Source organism: Garra rufa, chromosome 3, assembly GCF_049309525.1.
Source record: "Garra rufa chromosome 3, GarRuf1.0, whole genome shotgun sequence".
Classification (NCBI taxonomy): Eukaryota; Metazoa; Chordata; class Actinopteri; order Cypriniformes; family Cyprinidae; genus Garra; species Garra rufa.
In genome coordinates, this window is record NC_133363.1 from 20,937,051 (window position 1) to 20,958,612 (window position 21,562).

The following is a 21,562-nucleotide window of genomic DNA, read 5'->3' on the forward strand; positions in this document are numbered from 1 at the left end:
TATTCCAGATGAGCAGTATCCTTCAAAACAAGAAACACCCATTATTATCCGCCTGCCTGCTTTCACCCGCGGTCTGTCTTTTCAAAGCTCACGTCTCTCTCATGCCGTCAGCCAATCAGATTCTGCCATGTTGGGACCGTTCAACCAATCGCAGCCCGCAGCGAGGAGGAAAACTTGGATGGTTCTCTGGGTGTAAATTGTTGCGTGTCGCGATGGGAGAAATAAAAGTGGGAAGTGATGAACAATAGAGCTGGCTGTTTCCGGGAGGCGCCAGCATTCCCGAGCAACTTTGGTGCTCTTATTGTGCATACCGATAGTGAGCCAAGCACACAGCTCATTGTTGCCGCACACAGCCCCCTGCAGTTCACAGCAGCAGCTGGTTTTGTGTCATATGGGAGAGTTTTAGGCGAGATCAGCGAAGAGGGAGAATCAAACTGCCGGCGTCCTGCTGTCAATTGATTTGCATACGGACTTCCGCCCCCTGAATTTAGTTTCTGCATCAACTAGCAAAGGCAGTGGGCAGACCTGAGCCCTCATGTCAGGCGCAGTCATGCGGACTTGACATTTAAACTCGGTTAATATTTGGACATGAACGGCACACGCGTGTATTTTGGATGGCCCCGATGGATTTGGATTAAACGGCACACTGGGATCTGACACTTTCGTTCTCAGAGGCGTTTAATATGCTGGATATCTGCCGGCTCTTGTGGATGTACCGAGACTATTTGCTGTTACTTCCAGTGTAGAACTGGAATATTTGCATTGGACTCACTGGGGTATTTTCTAACAGAAAAATGCGTGGTTTCATCTCCTCTCAAACAGGGGATTCCTCGTCAGTTTGCACTTGTCTGTTTGGATCCTAAAGTAGGATACAGCCAGCCAGATCCTCCAACCCAGTCCAGGATCTGATGTCTGTATGCTCTGATGTCTATTTCAATGTGTCATATTAGAAGAGTTGATCATCTCTTTTGGATGGAGTTTTACCTCGCGATCTCCTTTTGACGTCTTGGACAGCTTGGATGCATTTTTAGATCGGTTTTTTTTGAGCTTGGATTACTTCTTTTTTGCCTACGTTTTTACAGGTTGGATCTTCTCGGCTATTTAACTACTGTTAACTACTGTTCAAATCACACGTTTCATTATTGGGATTCGTTTTGACGATCCACTGGGTGAAAATACTGTGTGATCTCTTGTTGATTTATTTATTGTTCGTTTGAAAGCTTTTGCACACCATGACTTTCTTGTCCGGGGCAGCGGTTCTGTTGCTGCGTGGACTCGTCATCTCTGCGGTATTGGGCTTAGAGAGTTCATACACGAGTCAGTTGTCGAACCGAGTCACTCCTGATCCAGCAGCGGCAGCAGCAGCTGTTGCTCCTACAGGTAAGAGCCCTATATCATAACAAACCACAAATCAGATCAGCCTGGGTTATTCCCCCTCTCTCTGTCGTGAGGTGATTTAGTATCTCCATATACCGTCCAAATACTGTAGATACTCGACTGGCAGAGCCGTTTATGATAAGTGTTTATAATCAGGGAATGTAAATGTGTGTCATTTCGCGGCACCGTGGGTCCTGATGGTGGGCCGGTCTTTCCCAGCCACACATCACTTCTGGATGATTCTAGAGATTCTGATGCTTTGTCTGTGTAAGTGACTGCTTATGAAAATGATGAAGGTCAGGACAACATCCAAATGGAATTCCTGCTGTTCCACCAATAAACGCTTGGCATGAGAGAGCAGGAGGAACCCCCTCCATACAGCAGTGTCATCAGCCAGCACCTCCATGAGGAGAAACCACCAGATGGGGTTTTCCATGGCCACTGGCTAATAAACTGACTGACTTATTTTTACACAATATTCACTAAACAATTCAAACAGTATACATATATTAATCAACCATGTTCACTATGGCAAGCTATTTTGACATTTATTTCTTTAAATAATCAATTTTTGATACTAGTATTTAAAAAAAAAATCTGTAATTAATTAATAACCCTGTAATGACTAGGATTATTTTAAATTGTACTACTAACATATTCATTATTTTAGCACTTAACTGACTGGTGTCTGTCAAGTCTGTCTAGTAGACAAGTGACAAATAACCATTCCACTCTTAAAGCTAACATTTTAATACTAGTTTTACTAGTAAGTACTCATTAACTGCTAGTACATGCATTACTACTAACTAGCGCAAGGCTCATTAAGAATCATGCCCATTCAAACTCCAACTTTTTTTTTTTGTTGTCATTTTTCAATATTGGTGTTGTATTATCTAATATTTCTGTCTTGGAGAACTATTAATTTGCATGATTATTTTAGGTATAAAAATATATTTGTCAAAAAATATAAGAGATACCACCTATTCATTGGCTCATGACAATAAATTTTCAAATGTGACCCTGGACCAAAAAACCAGACATAAGGGTACATTTTTTTAAAATTGAGATTTATACATCGTCTGAATAAATTAATACGATTTCCACTGATGTGTGGTTTGTTAAGATAGGACAATATTTGGCCGAGATACAATGATTTGAAAATATGGAATCTGCAAAAAAAAAAAAAAAAAAAAATCAAAATACTGAGAAAATCACCTTTAAAGTTGTCGAAATAAAGTTCTTAGCAATTCATATTACCAGTCAAAATTTAAGTTTGGATATATTTGCGGTACAACATTAACAAAATATCTTCATGGAACATGATCTTTACTTAAAGGGGTCATCGGATGCAAAATTAATTTTTCTGTGTTGCTTGAACATTAATGTGTGTTGGTAGTTTGTGTATACAACCACCCTACAATGATAAAAATCCACCCAGTGGTATTTTTTTAATCTTTAAAAAGTAATATCCCCTTTTTAAAATCAGGTCATTCTCAGCTTCTTGTTATTGTGACGAAACACAGTTGATTGACATGAGCGTCTTACCTTAGACCCGCCCTCACCGAGCTGAAACAGTCCGAATGAGATTGCCATTGTATCGAAGGAAGACTCTAATTGAGCGATTGAGGTGTTCTGTTGTTGGATGTAATAATGAACATAGCAGTCGTCATTTACACCAGACACCAGTCTGAGCCGCTTAAGAGGCAGAGGACAACGTTACTTTCGTTTTTAAAAGGAAAGCGCCAATCCCGATCTACATATGCATCTATGTTTGTGCAAATCTTTCGTGATGCAGCTTCACCCACAGCAGAAGTGAGTATAAGGGTTTTTTTATGCATTTTTGCAAATGGCCTTTATAAATAATGTGCTTGTTGGCAAGTTTCGCCGATAAATGCGGCTAAACGCGGCTAAACACGGCTAAATGCGAAAGTATACATACAGTTTGTAATCCCTCAGCAGAGAGGGGCGGTGCAAGCAGAGCTCATTTGCATTTAAAGGGCCCATGCGATAAAATGAGCTGATATTTTGCAGAGCTGATTTTGACAAGGTAAAAGGGTGTTTTTTACACTACTATTGAGAATGTTTAACCAAAGTATATTAGAGACTTTTCGTTAAGACCCTAAAAAATCATATGAACTTGATGACCCTTTTAATATCCTAATCATTTTTGGCATGAAAGAAAAATCGATAGTTTTGACCCATACAATGTATTTTTGGCTATTGTTACAAATATTCCCATGCTACTTAAGACTGGTTTTGTGGTTCAGGGTCCAAGTGTCCAAATATTGGCAGATATCACTATTGTATACGACGCTGTCATCATGGACAAGACTGGGAATGTTGGAAATGTTGTCCCAGATCTTGTGATATCATCTATAGTATAGCCTACTGTTTAGCTCTTGAGGGAAAAAGAAGTTTTTGGCCCTTTGAATTTATATTCAATTGACTCCACTATATATGATGCATTTGATCCATAGAATGATAGCTTGTAGGACACTCATGTAAATCCATATTTTAAATATCAAACAAATAAATAGTACAAATTAAAAACAAATTGTATTACACTATTATGCTTATACTGAGTGCATAATGCATAAACAAACATGACTGATTCAGTCAGTCAGCCTATTCTGGTTCATAACCCCACAGCTGTTTTCCCAATATTAGTCATGCCTTTAATGACAGTAGATCGTTTCTGACAGGCAGTAGTCTGGTCAGCACACTTGCTGAGGACACAGGGTGAGATGACAGATTGCTGTCTGTACAGAGCTACACACTGCTGCTCATATGATGAATGTAATCCAGATCTGTGGTCATACAGGAATGCAGACTTAATCAGAAGGGTAAATAACCTGCATGCAAATGGTAATTGACTCATCAGAAATTAAAACCCTTGGACAAATTGTTTCAGCTGTTGCCAAAGTTTAGTGCATTCTAAAGTGTACTTGATTAAATACAGCAAGTGCACCACTGTTCCCAGCTGCAACAAACCCCTTGAATTAGGGAAGCCCCTAATTATAACTGCACTGCAGCTTGGGGTTTTCTTAACTCTGATTTTCAGGGGGTTGTTGCAGTTTACAATGGCTTGAGCATTTAGTGTCAACATTGGTTTTCCCCCTAGTATTTGCATAGTCGCATTTTGACCTACAGCATGTAATGTTACAATTTTAACTCAAAGCTATATAACCTTGACAACCCAGGCCCATCAGAAAAACATGTCTGTGATTAAATTATATTATGTTGTTTCTTGCAAGTTTCGTGACACTTTTAAATAGAAATGTGCAGTGAGTGGTGCTAAAAGGTTAATCCTTTAATTCCTTTAATTTGAAAATAACCCTAAAACCACTCCTAAATATAACCAATAGTGATAACAAAAGCAAATATGAAATAAAAATGCATTTGCCTAAGCAACCATGCTGTTTTAATTTGCTTCAACAAGCTGTTTTATTGTGACTCGTGTTTCACGGGACTCATACTCAAGCGTTCTGCATCACAAAAACAATGCTGTGGCAGGTGAGCTACAGAGCATGTTTACTACATCAGAAAAGCCATACATATGGAGCCGATTATGTGTGTTAGTTTACAAGTCATTCCAAAATTCCTAAAGTGTACTAGGCTTTTTTTTTTCGGTCATGACATAGTATTGTACAAGGAAGTATTAATAGAGGGTAGTGTTGTCACGGTACCAAAATTTCAGTATTCGGTACCAATACCAGTGAAAATCCACGGTTCTCGGTACCAATTTCGGTACCAAAGTAAAACACAATTAAATTAATTGAACAACACAATTTTTTCATTAATAAAGTTAAAGAAAAATAAAATGTGCAAAAACCAATGTCATTCATTATACTTATCTAAATTTAGTTTCAGGTTTTTGTCTATGGTTTTTCCAAGTAATAAAAGTATTTCAAGGATTGTAAACATTTTAATTATTAAATAACAACTAAATAAATTACAGGCATTCAAAAATTGTACACAAGCTTCATCCAAAAGTTTGTTTCTGCTGCTTATAAAAACATCTGTAACTGTTGTCTTGTTTAGAGTTTGCTGGGGTGTTTCATGATCTTCCTCAATCTGCAGCTGTAAAAAGAAAATATAATACATTTAAGTAAAGCAGTGGGCTAAGTCTGACCAGATGCAACATTAGATCATTGACACCAGCAAAAATATTAATTTTCAGTAAATAACAAACCTCAGCTTTTATAATAAATTTAGATAAGATTACATATATTAAGTTAGCTGTCTATCACAGATAGAAAATGCAGTATTGAAAATTCTTTACAAAACGATTTCATTTGTTAGACAACATGACCTTACAAAAAAAAAAAACAGTAGTTATATGGCAATTATTCTTCTTAAGGTTAGGCTCATTTCAACATTTACTAATCCATAAAATCATGTTAAACTGTTAAACATGAACAAACATGAATGATCATGTGTTTGTATTGAATAACATTTTGAATTAATGTTGTAAAAATATATTGTTCACTTAAGTTTGTTAGATAATGCATGAATTTGATCTTATTGTAAAGTATGACAAAACTAAACTGGAGATCAAACGTGTTTTATTTGACTGTACTTTTATTTAATCCAAACTGCGTTCATATTTAATAATAAAAAGCTTTATGAACCTGCTAGAGTTATCCAGCCAAGAATAAGAACGTTTTCTGACAGACTGATATTAAGCATAATATTAAGACAGACGTTGTTAACGATGCATTTGTACATTCTTTAACACACATATTTTGGATAAACAGGCCTTTTGTGTGTATAAGTAGTACATATATCATGTATTTCATTTTTCTTTTATCCTAATAAAAATTATGGGAGCGTTAAATAGCCCAAAATCGTCCCAAAGCCCAGCATATTAGCGTTAGCCGCTTATGCTAACGATTAACAACACTACAATTCGACATTCAAATTAAAATATGCAATAATGTTCTTAACAGAAGCTCGAAATATCAAATTAAATTGAAACATACCTTACTTGAACTCTTTCATTTGATCCTGCAGTCGGTCTTCACTGTGTTTTGTTCAGTTTGATGCGTTTCCTTCTTTTGAGAGAACCTAGACGATCTATGATGTTCGCCTTCAGCCGAGAATCGAAAATGTTTGTAGCATGCCTGGCTCTTCCTTGTCAACAAGTGGATTCAGAGCGACCGCATCAGCAGCAGCGCCGAGGAGAGCGCAACTGCGCAGTGCGCACCTTTTAGATCAAGAACCGGGTCGACCGGATAGTCGGTACCACCGGTACTAAAGAAAACCTGGAACCGTAACATTTAATTTTTTTTAGTACCGACTTGGTACCGAAGTACCGGGACTTTTGACAACACTAATAGAGGGTTTGCACTTGTGTCACGATTTAATTAAGATATTAGCCTAATGTTTCACCTACCTGACTGGAAATAATAAGAACAAACATAAATGTTGTCAGGATTCTTGCCCTGGAAATCCTGGTTTAGTTTTGCCAACCACAAACGCCTTTTATTCCTCAGGCAGTTTTTTGCACACTTCTCCTTGATTTGTTACAACTTTTGTCAGTCTATACAACCAATTACTACAGCCCAAAACATGACAAAAATGTATCATTTTCAGTAGCAATAATCAGCAAAATTTGCAAGTTTTGTTTGGTTCAGTAGCATTGTTTACGTTCAGTGCCACCAATATGGCCGATTGATGACACGTCGTGAAAACACTCTATTGATAGTCTGCTTTTGCAATCATAATTTATGTGAAAATTTATAAAAGGTGTTGGTTGTTTTACTGCCATTACTGTTACTTTCAGCTGGAAAATGCATTCAATTGTATATACAGGTACGTTTTTGGAGTTTTGTAAAAATGTAGGTGGATTCACTTTCCAATGAGTCTATGTTGAACACTAATGACCATTACATGATAAGACCTTATAACAGCCTACGTTGGGAGCTGATTACTATCAGCCTCCAAATGAGTCTTGACAGACAAGCACACGTTTATTATAAGGACAAGGGAAATGAGAGGGCAGTGTGTTCAGTATTGTTCTCCAGTCACTAATGAGTTTAGTTAAAGGGATAGTTCACCCAAAAATGAAAATTCTGTTATCATTTACTCACTCATTTACTTCAAATTTTAAAAAATACCATGGAAGTCAATGGCTACTGCCAGCAGTTTGGTTTCCAACCTTCTTCAAAATATCTCCTTTTTTTTTTAAAGAAAGAAAGAAAGAAAGAAAGAAGTTACAGTAACTCTAGCCTCACGTAGCCAGACCTTCAGACTGACAGCTGAAGGTCTGGAATTCATGGCAGCTTTCAATGGCCAAGGCCCGTCCATAAACAACCAATCACAGTTCGTTTCATTCAGCGTCACGTTTCGGGGCGTGGAAATGCCTCTACAACAACAAACCAGCATTGGGAGTTAAATAAGAAGAGGGAGAACAAGCATTAAGTCAGTAATTTGTTTGCAAAGGTCGCAAGTGTGTATAACAACAATGGCGTCTGCATGAGCACATTTTAGTAAAACGCCGAGTAGATCAGTCTGCGCTTTGTTTCCCGGCGAACCGAAAATAAACGCAACACTCGCGTCTCTCGGAAATGCGATCAAATTCAACGAATCAGATGACGACTTTGACATTCCTGAAGTGTTTCCAGTTAAGTGTACCATATGCATCAGACGTTTTTGTAAGAACAATATCCATATTTAAAATTCCAACATTCCAGGCAGATGACGTAAGACCAAAGTCCCTTTAGGGCAAGTCATGTCACTCGGCGGCCATCTTTGAAACGCCTCTCGGGCATCCAAGTGCAGCTCCTATCTACTTGACTGGGGAAACATCAAATTCTCCAAAACTGTTTGCCAAACTTAGGATTAAATTTCATATTTGGAATCACCAATGAAATCTAACAAGAACTGCCTCATAAATATGGTTCCTTGTGCTCCTATAGCATTAAAAAAACGCTTATTTTTCCTGGCTAAATGAGCCAGTGCGCATGCGCAGTACTGAGCGCACGTCTCAGAGCGCCTATTGTTTCTATAGCAACCGGGACTTCTAACAGCAGCTGCAGTGGCGTACTGACTTTACTAATCAACGATTGGCTCTTTCACTAAGAAGGCGGGGCTTCGCGGCCATAATGAAGGTTGCATTTTTCCCCATTCAAAATTACACGAGTGACATGTCTTGGGTATTCTATAGTCTTTGGTAAGACCTATATGTAGCGCATACGCTGGTGATAATATGCTAGTCTAATGCGAGCATACGTTTGTTTGCAGGAACAAAACAAGCAAAGTTCCCTTTCTTTAGCAAAGTTTCCTTCTTCTCCTTCTGGCTTATATCGAAATCCTTGGACATTTTTGTTTTGTACTTCTAATTTGTGACCTGTGTTTTGTTTTGCTCTCTTTGTTTTGTTTTGTTTTGCGCTCTTCTTGTTTATAACGTGCTTACTTGCGTGTTCAAAAACCAGTCTCCTCTTGGCTTATAATCTTTCGACATTTTTCTTTACAAATCCTAGTTTTATACTTCTAATTTGTGACCGGTGTTTTGTTTCGCTCTCTCCTCCGCGCTTCCCTGTTCGTCCCTTTTCAATGGCGAAAGCACTATGCATATGTCCTACGTCATCCACCTGGAACGGCTTGCACGTGCGACAGTTAGCACAAGCTAGAGAAAAGTGTTTCTAATAGGGATGCACTGAAATAAAAATTCTTGGCCGAAGCCGAACAAATTTACACACTGATTTATTTTTTTATTTTTATTTTTTTACCATTGCATAAATTAAATAGCCAATATTTGCTTTTTTACAGTTTTGTCTTGCTTTTCAAAGAAAAAAAATCAATTTAAAAATATTTATCAACATTCTAGTAGACATTATAGCCTATCAACAAAGCACAATTTAACTTAAAATTAATAAGCTAGTAAAATAATATTCTTTGGCCATTTTGAAGACACCATTCTTAAATTAGGAATGTGTTTTTAATGTACAAATTAATGCAGCCTTGCTGAGCAAAGGAGAATGTTATAATAAAGGTATTAACAGAGCTGTTGTAATGATTGTTATCATTATTTTTGTCTTCTGTAGTTTCTTTACTAATGGTTTAAGGCCATTTAGCGATTTCTCTCTTCTCATGGAAGACATGTGATGTGATACTAAACGGTCTCGTGCTGTCGGTGCTTGTAATTATTTTTTTGTGTCTTTCTTGGACAGTTTTAAATGCTTTCCCATTGCCGACATGTTTGCTGCATCGGTGCGCGCCTCTGTTTGAGGTTATATTTTATATAACTCAGATTGGATTTGTCTAAAAGAAGGAAGTCTAATTTTCATGTTTGGGTGAACCAACCCTTCAAATATCATCAATAAAAGCGTTGTATGAGGTTTTTTTTTTTTTTTTTTTTTTGGAGTAAGGCTTTAAACCTAGTATCTAAATCTGTATAAATGGCTACAATTCTTTCTATTGTTAGGGAGGTGGCAGAGCAAGTTCAGATGCTGGCACATTGCATCTGTGTTGGCATGCACACTTGTGAATTGTGCTTTCCTCATTCATTTACTGTATATGCGCAAACATCAATGAATATCACAATTAAATAAAAGCTTTTAAACCTGAGCAGCAGGCCTGAGACCAGCAGGCAAAGATGTAGTCCGACTATAGGCTGAGTGACAAATTAAATGCTTGTCTTTAAACCTATTTACATAGGGTGCTTAAACTCTTGTGTATACTTTGTTGAGTTCCCACTATATCAATAAGGGTGCAGTCATCATGAGATACAACCTATGAGGAATATTTGGACACAGGAGTTCTCGGTTACACTGTTTTCTACACTAAAATACGGTGGTTGCCAGAACTTTACTGGTTCCTAACTGTGTGTATGTCAATAAACCATCCTATTAGAGCTATTAAAATCTGTTTATTACTGTAAAATGTACTGATAATGGAGGTGAATAATGGAAGGCCACGTGTTGACTTAAAGGTCTGTACTGTATATGATAAGGTAACTAAAGTGAATTTCTAAATGTTAAATAGGAATTTGCGCTGTTTGTATGCATGCGCATGTGTTTTCACGTGGCAGTTCCTCTGGTGCTGTTGTGCTTATGTATGTGTGTGTATGCTGGGAGTTTGACTTTGGGCTCTTTGTGAGTTGACCCAACGACCCACTTCCTATTTGGAATGTGGTCTTCTGTTGCTTTGCAGGATGCCATTGATAATATGCATGTGTATATGCAAGAACCGGTGAGAAAGCGATAACATTACAGCAGAGAAAGCATCTAAGAAAAGGGAATATGAGTATACTTTGCTTGTGTCCATGTGAGTGGCATGTGTTAGGCTACTTGTTCAGTTGAGGGCTCCCAATTGTAAGCACAGTAATGAAGGAATTTCCTGTAGCACAGATGACTATCATAACAAATGTGCTCTGAGTGAAAGGTCGATTGTTTTTTTTTTTTGTGTCTATCAGATTATTTGAATACACGTCTTACGAGGCTTAGTTGGATTTGTTTATCTATTTGAGTGTCTTTTTGGTCTCGTATTATGAAAGTCCTACATAATGAGAAGCTGAACAGGTCACTTTAGGCCATGCTACAATATTTGACTGTCTATTACTCACAGTTCTGCAATCACCCTAAACTGTAAAACTCTCTAAAGTTTTTTGTTAGAACAGCATTTTGTTTTTGTCCAAACATGGTCATTTTGATCTTGTCCATTAGTAATGTCTGGATTACCCTGGTCATCACTGGTAAACTTGAAATGGGTATTGATATGCTCTTTATAGGTGCTGTTTAGTCAGATCAGTTTGTAAACTAGTGTCATGATAGTGATAGTTTCATCATTTACTCACCTGTAGGAGCAGTGATAATGAGGGACAACTAAACTAGAATACTAGTAAGAGGACAGTGTTGTTGAACATTGATTTCCATTGTATTAACAAAAATAGAAATAATAGAGACATTTCTCAAAATATCTTTTTTTTTATGCTCCACAGAAGAAATAAGGTCATACAGGTTTGGAATAACATGAGGGCAAGTAAACAATGACAGAATTGACATTTTTTGGGTAAAATGTCCCTTTAAGAATATGCTCAGTGAATGCAGTTCATTCCTCACAAATTCATTCCCTATAGAAGTCCGTTTTCGCTACCGAATAAAAAATAAAAAAAGGTAATTGCGACTTTTTATCTCACAATTCTGACTTTTCTTCCTGCAACTGCATGTTTTGTCTGACTTTTTTTGCGGAATTGTGAGATATAAACTCGCAATTTGCAAATACATTCTCAGAATTGCAAGTTATATCTCACAATTCTGACATAACTTGCAATTGTGTGTTATAAAGTCAGAATTGCAATATATAGTCACATTTCGTATTTGTTTTCCTCAGAATTGCATGATATAAACTCACAATTGCGAGAAATAAGGTCAGAACAACGAGATTTAAACAGTTCTGACTTTTTTCTCTCGCAATTGCAAAGATACTCGCAATTTGGACTTCTTTCCTCAGAATTGTGTGATATAAACTCACAATTGTGATAAATAAGCTCAGAATTGCACGAAAAAAACAGTTCTGCCTTTTTTTTACAATTGCGAGTTAATATAGTGCAATTCTGACTTTTTATCTGGCAATTCTGACTTTTTTTGAGAATTGTGAGATAAAAACTTGCAATTTGTGAGTTATAAAGTCCAATTTTGAGGTGAAAAAAGACTGGTATGTTGTGAGAATTTTAAATTTTATATCTTACAATTCTGACTTAACTTGCAATTGTGTGTTATAAGGTCAGAATTGCAATATATAGTCAAAAATCTTATTTGTTTTCCTCAGAATTGCGTGATATAAACAGTTCTGACTTTTTTTACGCAATTACAAAGATATTAACTGACAATTTTTATAAAGTCCAATTCTGAGGTGAAAAAAGACAGAATTGTACGTTTATATTTCACAATTCTGACTTTATTGCTCAGAATTGCAACTTTATTTCTCAGAATCACAATTATGACTTTATAACTCAGAATTGTGAGTGTATATCAAGCAAATCTGAGAAAAAAAGTCAGAATTGTGAGTTTATGTCTTGTAAATCTGACTTTTATCATTCGCAATTGTGAGTTTATTGTAACGCAATTCAGAAAAAAAGTCAGAATTGCGAGATGCAAGCAAATACCTTTTTTAATTTTTTATTCAGTGGTAGAAAGAGGCTTCCATACATTCCCTATTTGCATTTTCAGAAAGATAATGGTATCCATTTTAGCCCTTTGAGACTGACGATTAATCTTTAGATTGACAAACCTGTACTTTCTTCTATGGGACACTATATGAAGTTGTCAAAATATTTTTTCTCACTTTTTATTACCTTTTTAAATCCTATAGCCAGATAGTTATTCACAGTGGCTAACAGATATTTACTAAAAGGAACTTTTAGTAGAGAGGTGTTTCATAATTTATGATTTTTAAGAGACTGAAACCCCCTTTCTTGTTTACCACATTTGCAGTACACAGTTCCTCATACAACTAACACAATTCCCATAGTGGTGAGGAGGCTCTTTAAAAGTTGTTTGCAGTTTAAGGTTTGTTGAATGAGTTGGCAGAAGAAATCCCCTTAAGTGATATTCCAGTGAACGTGGTTGTTCACACACTTAATGCCTTTGTGTATTTAGTCTGGTGAGCTTCTAAATAAAAGAACTTCCTCTTATAGGGACACACTGTTTTGGATGTACGAGTCTGGGAATTGTGATTCACCTTTAAAAATATGTCTGATAATCTGTCTTGTTCGTTTTTTTAGACCTAGATAATATTATCATTACGCAAGTGTGAAGTAGGAAGTAAGCATCGATGTCAAAGCTGCCTTTCACACAAGGCTGGCTGTGTTATGTAGGCCTTTCAATTGTAGACCAACTTGTAATGCAACATTTTTGTAACTGTTCTTGTATTGGACTATCATTGGGATTGCCATTAACGTAACCAATGTTTCAAATGAGACAGTCTCAGTGTGATTAAGATGTTGAAAACAGAATTGTTGAATAACAAAATTACAAGAGTATTGTATGTTCCTGTCTCTAATGACTGGAGAATTAATGCTTAGATGGTGCCACTGTGTTTGTACTCCATGTCATATAATGGTTATCATTCTCTAAATACTGCCTTATCAGCACAGAAACGGCATCTAAAGTGCACAGAGGCAGAATAAATACATTTACATGAATGCTGAAATAATGTTATGACACAGAGGCATCATGCTCATTCAGACGTGACGGATCAGGATTTAAACACGGATCATTTTTCACAATAAACAGGTTATAACATTAGACTGTCCAGACTTGAATCTACTTCAGCCAAGGTTCATAAATGACAAAAGTGAATGAAATATAAATTTACCAAAATGAAAACTCATATTAGTAAAGTGATGAATTGAAAAAAGTTGTATAATTTTTAATTAGTTTTTAATTTTTAAATAATTTTTCAAATTGTAAATTAAAGTTCATCATTACATTGTATTTAAAAAGTAGCTAATTTTTCATTCTTGTTCAGACTGGAATATACTTTTTTTACATTTTGATTGACTAAAGTTAGTCCATCATTAAAATCAAGAAAAAAAATAAAATTCTTAATAAAAAAATTAGGAAAAATATATCTGTGCACATTCACACTTTGATTTGGGGACTAATTCTTACTATTTACTAACTATTAACAATGCTTTTGCCTCAATAAGCTCTCAATTTGCTGCTTATTTGGGGCCAAGTACCGCATGTGCGATGGCACCTATTGTATCCATTAGAGTTCTCTTTAGCAGCCCAAATAACCGCTTGCGGGAAAGTTGTGAAATTTGGCACACTAATAGAGAACAGCCTCAACATTAACCATAGCACGTTTGGAGTCTCTAACTCAAACTCTTTAGCTTGTTTAAAATGTAGCAAAATGCAAATAACTTTTTAACCGTAAGGTCTAAATCATTAATCATTTTTTCCCCATTTTCCTATGTCAGCTATTTTGGGCGTCTGCCATTTTGAATTTTGTTGTAAAATGCTATATTTTACGAACACATCAATGTATCATTATGAAACTTGGTATGTGTCTTCAGCACCATGCCCTGACAGTGCTCAAAGTTAGTGGTCTAAAATTATAAAGAAAATTAAAAAAAAATGCTAATAACTTTTGTTTAGATTAGCCTATTATAATGAAACTGGTCCTGATAAATTCCTTGGGTCATGCCAAGAACATCGATACCAATTATGCCATAACTAGATTAACTTCCTCCGCTATTTTGATTTATGTTGAAAACCTGCTTTTTCAAACTCCTCCTAGACTATTACTCTGATTTTCACCAAATTTGACTCGGAACATCTTCAGATGATGCTGACAAAAAAAATCATTGAATTCGTGATGGACAGTAGGAAACGGTTTTCGTTTAGCGCATCAACAAATTTGCTGGAAAGATGCCAAACTGCGTCTGAGGCTGTATTTCTGCAAAGCTTAGACATATTGACACCAACTTTTTTTATGTGCCATTGCCACCTCTCACTGATGACGCCACATCAATTTGGTAACAAAAATGCTAATAACTTTTGATTGCATTAGCCTATTGTACTGACACTGGTCACTGTTGTTAGATGAAACCATTTTCGTACAGCGTCGCTACAAATTTTAGGCTTGATGCCAAAATAACTCTGAGGCTTTATCTCTGCAAAGCTTTGACATAATGCCACCAAACTTTATGTGTGCCATTGTCACTTCACACTAAACACACCACATCGATTTGATAACAGTATCACCTGTTTGTCAAAAGTGATAATCCATTAAATCATATTTCTTTGAGTTCTACATTATTTTTCTGTCAGTTTGACCAAAATCATCTTAAGTCTTTCTTAAGACTTTCATTTAGTCTTTGCAGTTGGTCTGGTGATCCATGCCATGCTTTCCTATTTTGCCGCTGATTGTGCTTGGCCCCGTAATTGCTGCTTGCAGCTATATTTAATACTAATTATGCTTATTAACATTAAAAATTAAAAACATCAACATGCCCACCCCCTGCAAAGGCACCTCTTTAATGATTTGTATATCGGCAGAAAAGTTTGAAGTTGTGTTTTCCATTTAATGTTGACTGTACAGAGAAACCTTTTGAATGTTTGTTATCTCAATGTCCACCACAAAGTCTCTGTAATAGCATCAGCACTGGTGTATACACTGTTGTTGTCCTTTTACATTTCCATTAATTTGTCCGTTAATCTCTTTATCTCTTCTGATTAAAAGGAACTCCATGCCAGAGCAGTTGTTTTCCAAAGACATTGTCTCAAAACAAACAGAGCTATTAAGCTATTAGTTTTTCCTTATTGCTTGTTGAGCTGATACGAAACAAGGAGCGTGGTCTGACTCTGGAAGCAGCATCAGAGCACCTCTAATGCAAAGCAGAAGTGGGTCAGAGTTGGTACGTAATAGCACTGCTTTTATCCATCATTGTGTCTTTGAATGCATGTTTTTTCTCCCCTGAATCAGTTAAGCACAAACCCACTCTGTAGATGATTCTAAAGATTTCATCTGTAATGTCACAAAGTGCTGATTGCCTACATAAGTGTAACAAATACTAACCCCTGACCCAAACCTACATTCTCACCTTAACCTTAGTATAGCATTGCTAGCACATCTTGATAGATAGCATTACTGCTTGTCACAGTTGGTTCCCTCCACTCATCAGTGGATCTATTTTTGTTTTTTCTTAAGTCTGAACCCTTCTTGACAGGTGACTACATGATCAAGTGATTAACTGCTTTGAGGGGTGAAAGAACACTCTTTGAACAGAATAGGCTGCACAGAAAAGCCTTTAAAAGTGACATCGGATGCAAAATTCACTTTTACATGATGTTTGCATAGATGTCTTAGCAGTGTGTGGACTCAACCACCCTACAATGATAAAAAACAATTCACTCCTTTTTTGATTTCCAAATACGTACTTTTTTAATTTCCAAATTATTAAGCCGTTTTGATTTTCTGAGCAGTATGACATCATATTGCTCAGGCCCTGCCCACAACCGCTGATGGACTGTTCTATATTAGCATATTTCCACCCTCAGCTAGTTGTATGCTGTTCGCCATTTACTTCACACTCAAGCAGCTGTAGTGACAACAATGTTTCGTAAGCAGTGCAGGTGTTTTGTAGTTGGATGTAAAAGTGAAAATAAAAGTCTTCAATTTCTTCTGACATGAGAGCCATTGGACCATGAATTAGTTTTGTTTTTGATGGTAACGTGCGACTGAATAGAGACAGAGAGCATTTAGGCCACTCCCACACCGTGGTGGAAACCAAACCAATGTTCTTCATTGACTTTGTATTGTGGGAGGCTGCCTCCTTGTCATTTCTGACAAAAAATACAACAATGTGTAAAAGCTGCTATGTCACAATGTGTACGGTAAACAAGCTAAAAACTCAAAACTATGTTTTTATAAGCTGTTGACCCCAAAAAAGAGTGTTTAAGGACACAAATAGTTATGAATGTCAGGGTATTTCACGTTAAGCCATTCAGTTTGATAATTTCTCCAGCAATCCTGCTGAAAAAAAACAGCTAAAAGCAGCCTAGGCCTGTTTGGCTGGTCTTAGCTGGTTTAAGCTGGAAGTAGCTGGTTTTAGCTGGTCTCCCAGGCTGGTTAGGCTGGTGGTTTCCCAGCCTAACCAGCTAAGACCAGCCTGGCCAGGCTGGAAAAGTGTCCAAAACCCCTCTAAAACCAGCCTGGTCACCAGCTATGACCAGCTAAAACCAGCCAACCAGCCTAGGCTGGTTTTAGCTGTATTTTTTTTTTTTCACCAGGGAAAAGGAAGGTAAGGAAAAGGAGCACTGACGTAGACCAATAGAATTTAGTTTCTCAATATATCTCCTTCAAGGGTGGTGAAATAATCGTTAGACATCTTTAAAAATAATGATTATTTCCTTTACAAATATTTGTGAACTCCTTTAAACCAAAGTTCTGTTTTTGGTGTTCTGCTCTTTAGTTTCATTTTCTACTGTGAAACAACCAACTTGATCTCATGACAAAAACGTATCTGTGGGAACTTTTTCTCGAGATGTGAAATACGTACCAATAAGTACATATCATTGCAGTTTCAAACAGAAATGTCCACTGAGTGGTGCGAAAAGAGTGTTCATATTTTTCCCCGGAACAGTTAAACGAACGTACGTTTTATGTGACGTTGGTTTTGTACGTCACCACAGTTCTGACTTGAAATGTCTGTTGAGTGGCGCTATAACTCTAATGCTCCGTGACGTTTTAAGTAATGTACTATCTGCACTACAAGTAACCCTGCTCGATAGTATGAACAAAGCTAATGTGACATAAAAACGCAAACACAAGCATGCCATTTTAGCTTGTATTTCGATCTCTTATCTTTCAGCTCTTTCATCGTGAACCATGTTTTTTATCGGGATTTGTACCTAAGGATTCTGCATCCTAAGTCCCATTCTGTGCCAGCTGAGCTATACCAAGCAAGCTTGTTATGTCCGTAAAGTAAAACATATGGAGCTGTAATCATAACTGTACAAAACGGAAAAATGGAAACTGCAGTTATGTATGAATGCTTGGTACATATTTTGCATCTTGCGAAAAAAAAGTTCCCAGATGTATGTTTTCATCATGAGACCAGGCAGAAAAAACTTAATAGGGAGTAAATTATGACATAATTGAACAGTACATGTCTGTAATACAGTGTCTACACCGGACGCGAGTGGCGCGATGCGACGCGACAAAATAAAAATAGAACCTATTATGCTGTCTACACTGGATGCGGCACGGCAAATCCCCAACAGTAATCTGCTGCCGCGTTCTATTTATGACGTGTGCACTCAAAGTTTAAATGATTTGCAACGGTCGCTTTGTCGCGTCCAGTGTAGACAGACTTTAGCTGTTGCGGTGCGACAACTGTCGAGTCCGGTGTAGACAGTGTTAGATTTATAAATCTCTGACCAAATATTTATATCTTGGACCAGCCACATTTTAGTTTTATTTCTGCTATTATGTAATCACATTCTCAAGCATAATATTATCAAAAGTCAACTGATCCCAGTCTAAACTTGAATGCTAGAAATAAATTTCTTAATCTAGATCATCTATCTGATCTGATCATGCTTTCCGATTAGATCTAATGGAATATAGGAACACACGTCTGCTTAGATGGAACACTAGATGCCATCAATTCCTTTGGTTACTCAGTCACAGTTTGGGAATATCGCACATGTCTGTTTTCTGCCGTCACCACAAGATTATGACCTAGACGTTATCCTCACTTGGGATAGTTAACTGAACCCCTCAGGGTTTATATTAGTACACACATTAGTACACACAGAGACACAAACACATGCATCTGGTATGTTATAAAGCTCTAGGCCAAACATCACAATGATTCAACTGAAAAAAGGTAGTTTGTGAGAAACCAAGAATAAGTTCATATACTGTTCTTTACAGTGTATGTGAAAATGTGTGTGGTTAGCCATGCAAAACACACCACCATGATACTAGGCTGTTGTGGATTGGTTGTGTGGTAAGAGGTTCTATTTAGTGTGCTGATATGCATTTATTGGGTTTATATGGTTACTCTACACTCCTGAAAATAAAGGTTCTACATTGACATCTATGGTTCTTTGAGGAGCCCTTATTATTCACAGAATCTTTCCATTTCACAGAATAAAGTGGTTAAGATGCACGTAATTGCACACACACTCATGTGTCTTTGATGGGATTCCAGACACTGTTGTGCTTATCTAAGACCAGAAAGGCCTCTTTTGCAGATACAATGGCAAGGGTGATGTTTTAATTGAACTGCAACAATTCTCTGAAGTCCAGTCAAACAATTCTCTGAATCATCCAACTGGTATCAGTTCGTGCAGAAAATTGTGCCCAATGGAAATGTAGGTCACTTTATTGAGCTAAACTGTGCAGCTTGTTTTGTGCCATTCTTTCTAGAAGAACTGAAGGAGTTCTTTGTTATCCGCTGCATGTGGATGTGTTGTTACTAGCTGCTTTCATAAAGTGATAGGCACATTTCAGATTAAATGCTTACTGGCATAAATGCAATCTAGTGAAATTACCCATTTTGTAATGGAAGACACAAGAGAATCAATGAAAGTGCAAACAAAATCCTCATATATAAAGACAGGTGGTGAGCCAAATGAAGAGAAATAAACATCCTCTTCTTAGAAGAATGTTTATTTCTGTTTATTTGTCTCACCACCTGGCCATGTTGTTATACAAGGATTTAGTTTGCACTTCTCGTCAATTTTCTCAGTTTCTACAGTCGTGGCCAAAAGAATTACATAAATATTGGAAAATTGGAAAAGTTGCTGCTTAAGTTTTTATAATAGCAATTTGCATATACTCCAGAATGTTATGAAGAGTGATCAGATGAATTGCATAGTCCTTCTTTGCCATGAAAATTAACTTAATCCCCCCAAAAAAAACTTTCCACTGCATTTCACTGCTGTCATTAAAGGACCTGCTGAGATCATTTCAGTAATCGTCTCGTTAACTCAGGTGAGAATGTTGACGAGCACAAGGCTGGAGATCATTATGTCAGGCTGATTGGGTTAGAATGGCAGACTTGACATGTTAAAAGGAGGGTGATGCTTGAAATCATTGTTCTTCCATTGTTAACCATGGTGACCTGCAAAGAAACGCATGCAGCCATCATTGCGTTGCATAAAAATGGCTTCACAGGCAAGGATATTGTGGCTACTAAGATTGCACCTAAATCAACAATTTATAGGATCATCAAAAACTTCAAGAAAAGAGGTTCAATTCTTGTTAAGAAGGCTTCAGGGCGTCCAAGAAAGTCCAGCAAGCGCCAGGATCGTCTCCTAAAGAGGATTCAGCTGCGGGATCGGAGTGCCACCAGTGCAGAGCTTGCTCAGGAATGGCAGCAGGCAGGTATGAGCGCATCTGCACGCACAGTGAGGCCAAGACTTTTGGAAGATGGCCTGGTGTCAAGAAAGGCAGCAAAGAAGCCACTTCTCTCCAAAAAAAAAACATCAGGGACAGATTGATCTTCTGCAAAAAGTATGGCGAATGGACTGCTGAGGACTGGGGCAAAGTCATATTCTCAGATGAAGCCTCTTTCCGATTGTTTGGGGCATCTGGAAAAAGGCTTGTCCGGAGAAGAAAAGGTGAGCACTACCATCAGTCCTGTGTCATGCCAACAGTAAAGCATCCTGAGACCATTCATGTGTGGGGTTGCTTCTCATCCAAGGGAGTGGGCTCACTCACAATTTTGCCCAAAATCACAGCCATGAATAAAGAATGGTACCAAAACGCCCTCCAACAGCAACTTCTTCCAACAATCCAACAACAGTTTGGTGAAGAACAATGCATTTTCCAGCACGATGGAGCACAGTGCCATAAGGCAAAAGTGATAACTAAGTGGCTCGGGGACCAAAACGTTGAAATTTTGGGTCCATGGCCTGGAAACTCCCCAGATCTTAATCCCATTGAGAACTTGTGGTCACTCCTCAAGAGGTGGGTGGACAAACAAAAAAACACTAATTCTGACAAACTCCAAGAAGTGATTATGAAAGAATAGGTTGCTATCAGTCAGGATTTGGCCCAGAAGTTGATTGAGAGCATGCCCAGTCGAATTGCAGTGATCCTGAAAAAGAAGGGCCAACACTGCAAATACTGACTCTTTGCATAAATGTCATGTAATTGCCGATAAAAGCCTTTGAAACGTATGAAGTGCTTGTAAGTATATCACAGAAACAACTGAAACAAAGATCTAAAAGCAGTTTAGCAGAAAACTTTGTGAAAACTAATATTTGTGTCATTCTCAAAACTTTTGGCCACGACTGTACACAGTGTAAAGCCAACATACTGTACAAACGTATGCCGCCCATAAATTACACGATTTTCATCATCAGATTGCAATTACTTTCACACTGTACGGTTGTCATTGGGTGTAGGTTGCCGTTGATGTCATTTCTGATTAAAATATATTTCAAGCTAGAAGAGTCACAAACAATAGATATTTAGATAGCCTGCTAAATGCAATGGATTGGCAATTCTATCAAGTCGCATCTTTGATGATTTACACTATGTGATTGTCATTCACTTGAATAAACACCGATTTGCCTCAGGTTTCAAACTTTGCCTGCAATCTCTAGAAAACTGTTTGCAAGTAAACATCGGGCCTAAAATCATGTAGTGAATGCTTGGCATTAATGTGAATGACTTGCAGAGAGAAATTTAAGGTTTGACAACCTGTCAACCTGTT

The 21,562-nt window shown here is 37.3% G+C and overlaps 1 protein-coding gene across 1 annotated transcript in view; it reads left to right on the forward strand.

The window, feature by feature from the left end:
- Positions 1-628: 628 nt before the first annotated feature.
- stim2b (stromal interaction molecule 2b) overlaps positions 629-21,562 on the forward strand; it is a 69,485-nt gene continuing 48,551 nt past the window's right edge. The window contains exon 1 of the mRNA XM_073835823.1: positions 629-1,380. Coding sequence (XP_073691924.1) covers positions 1,233-1,380 — 148 coding nt within the window. The 5' untranslated portion in view covers positions 629-1,232. The remainder of the gene's footprint in view (positions 1,381-21,562) is intronic.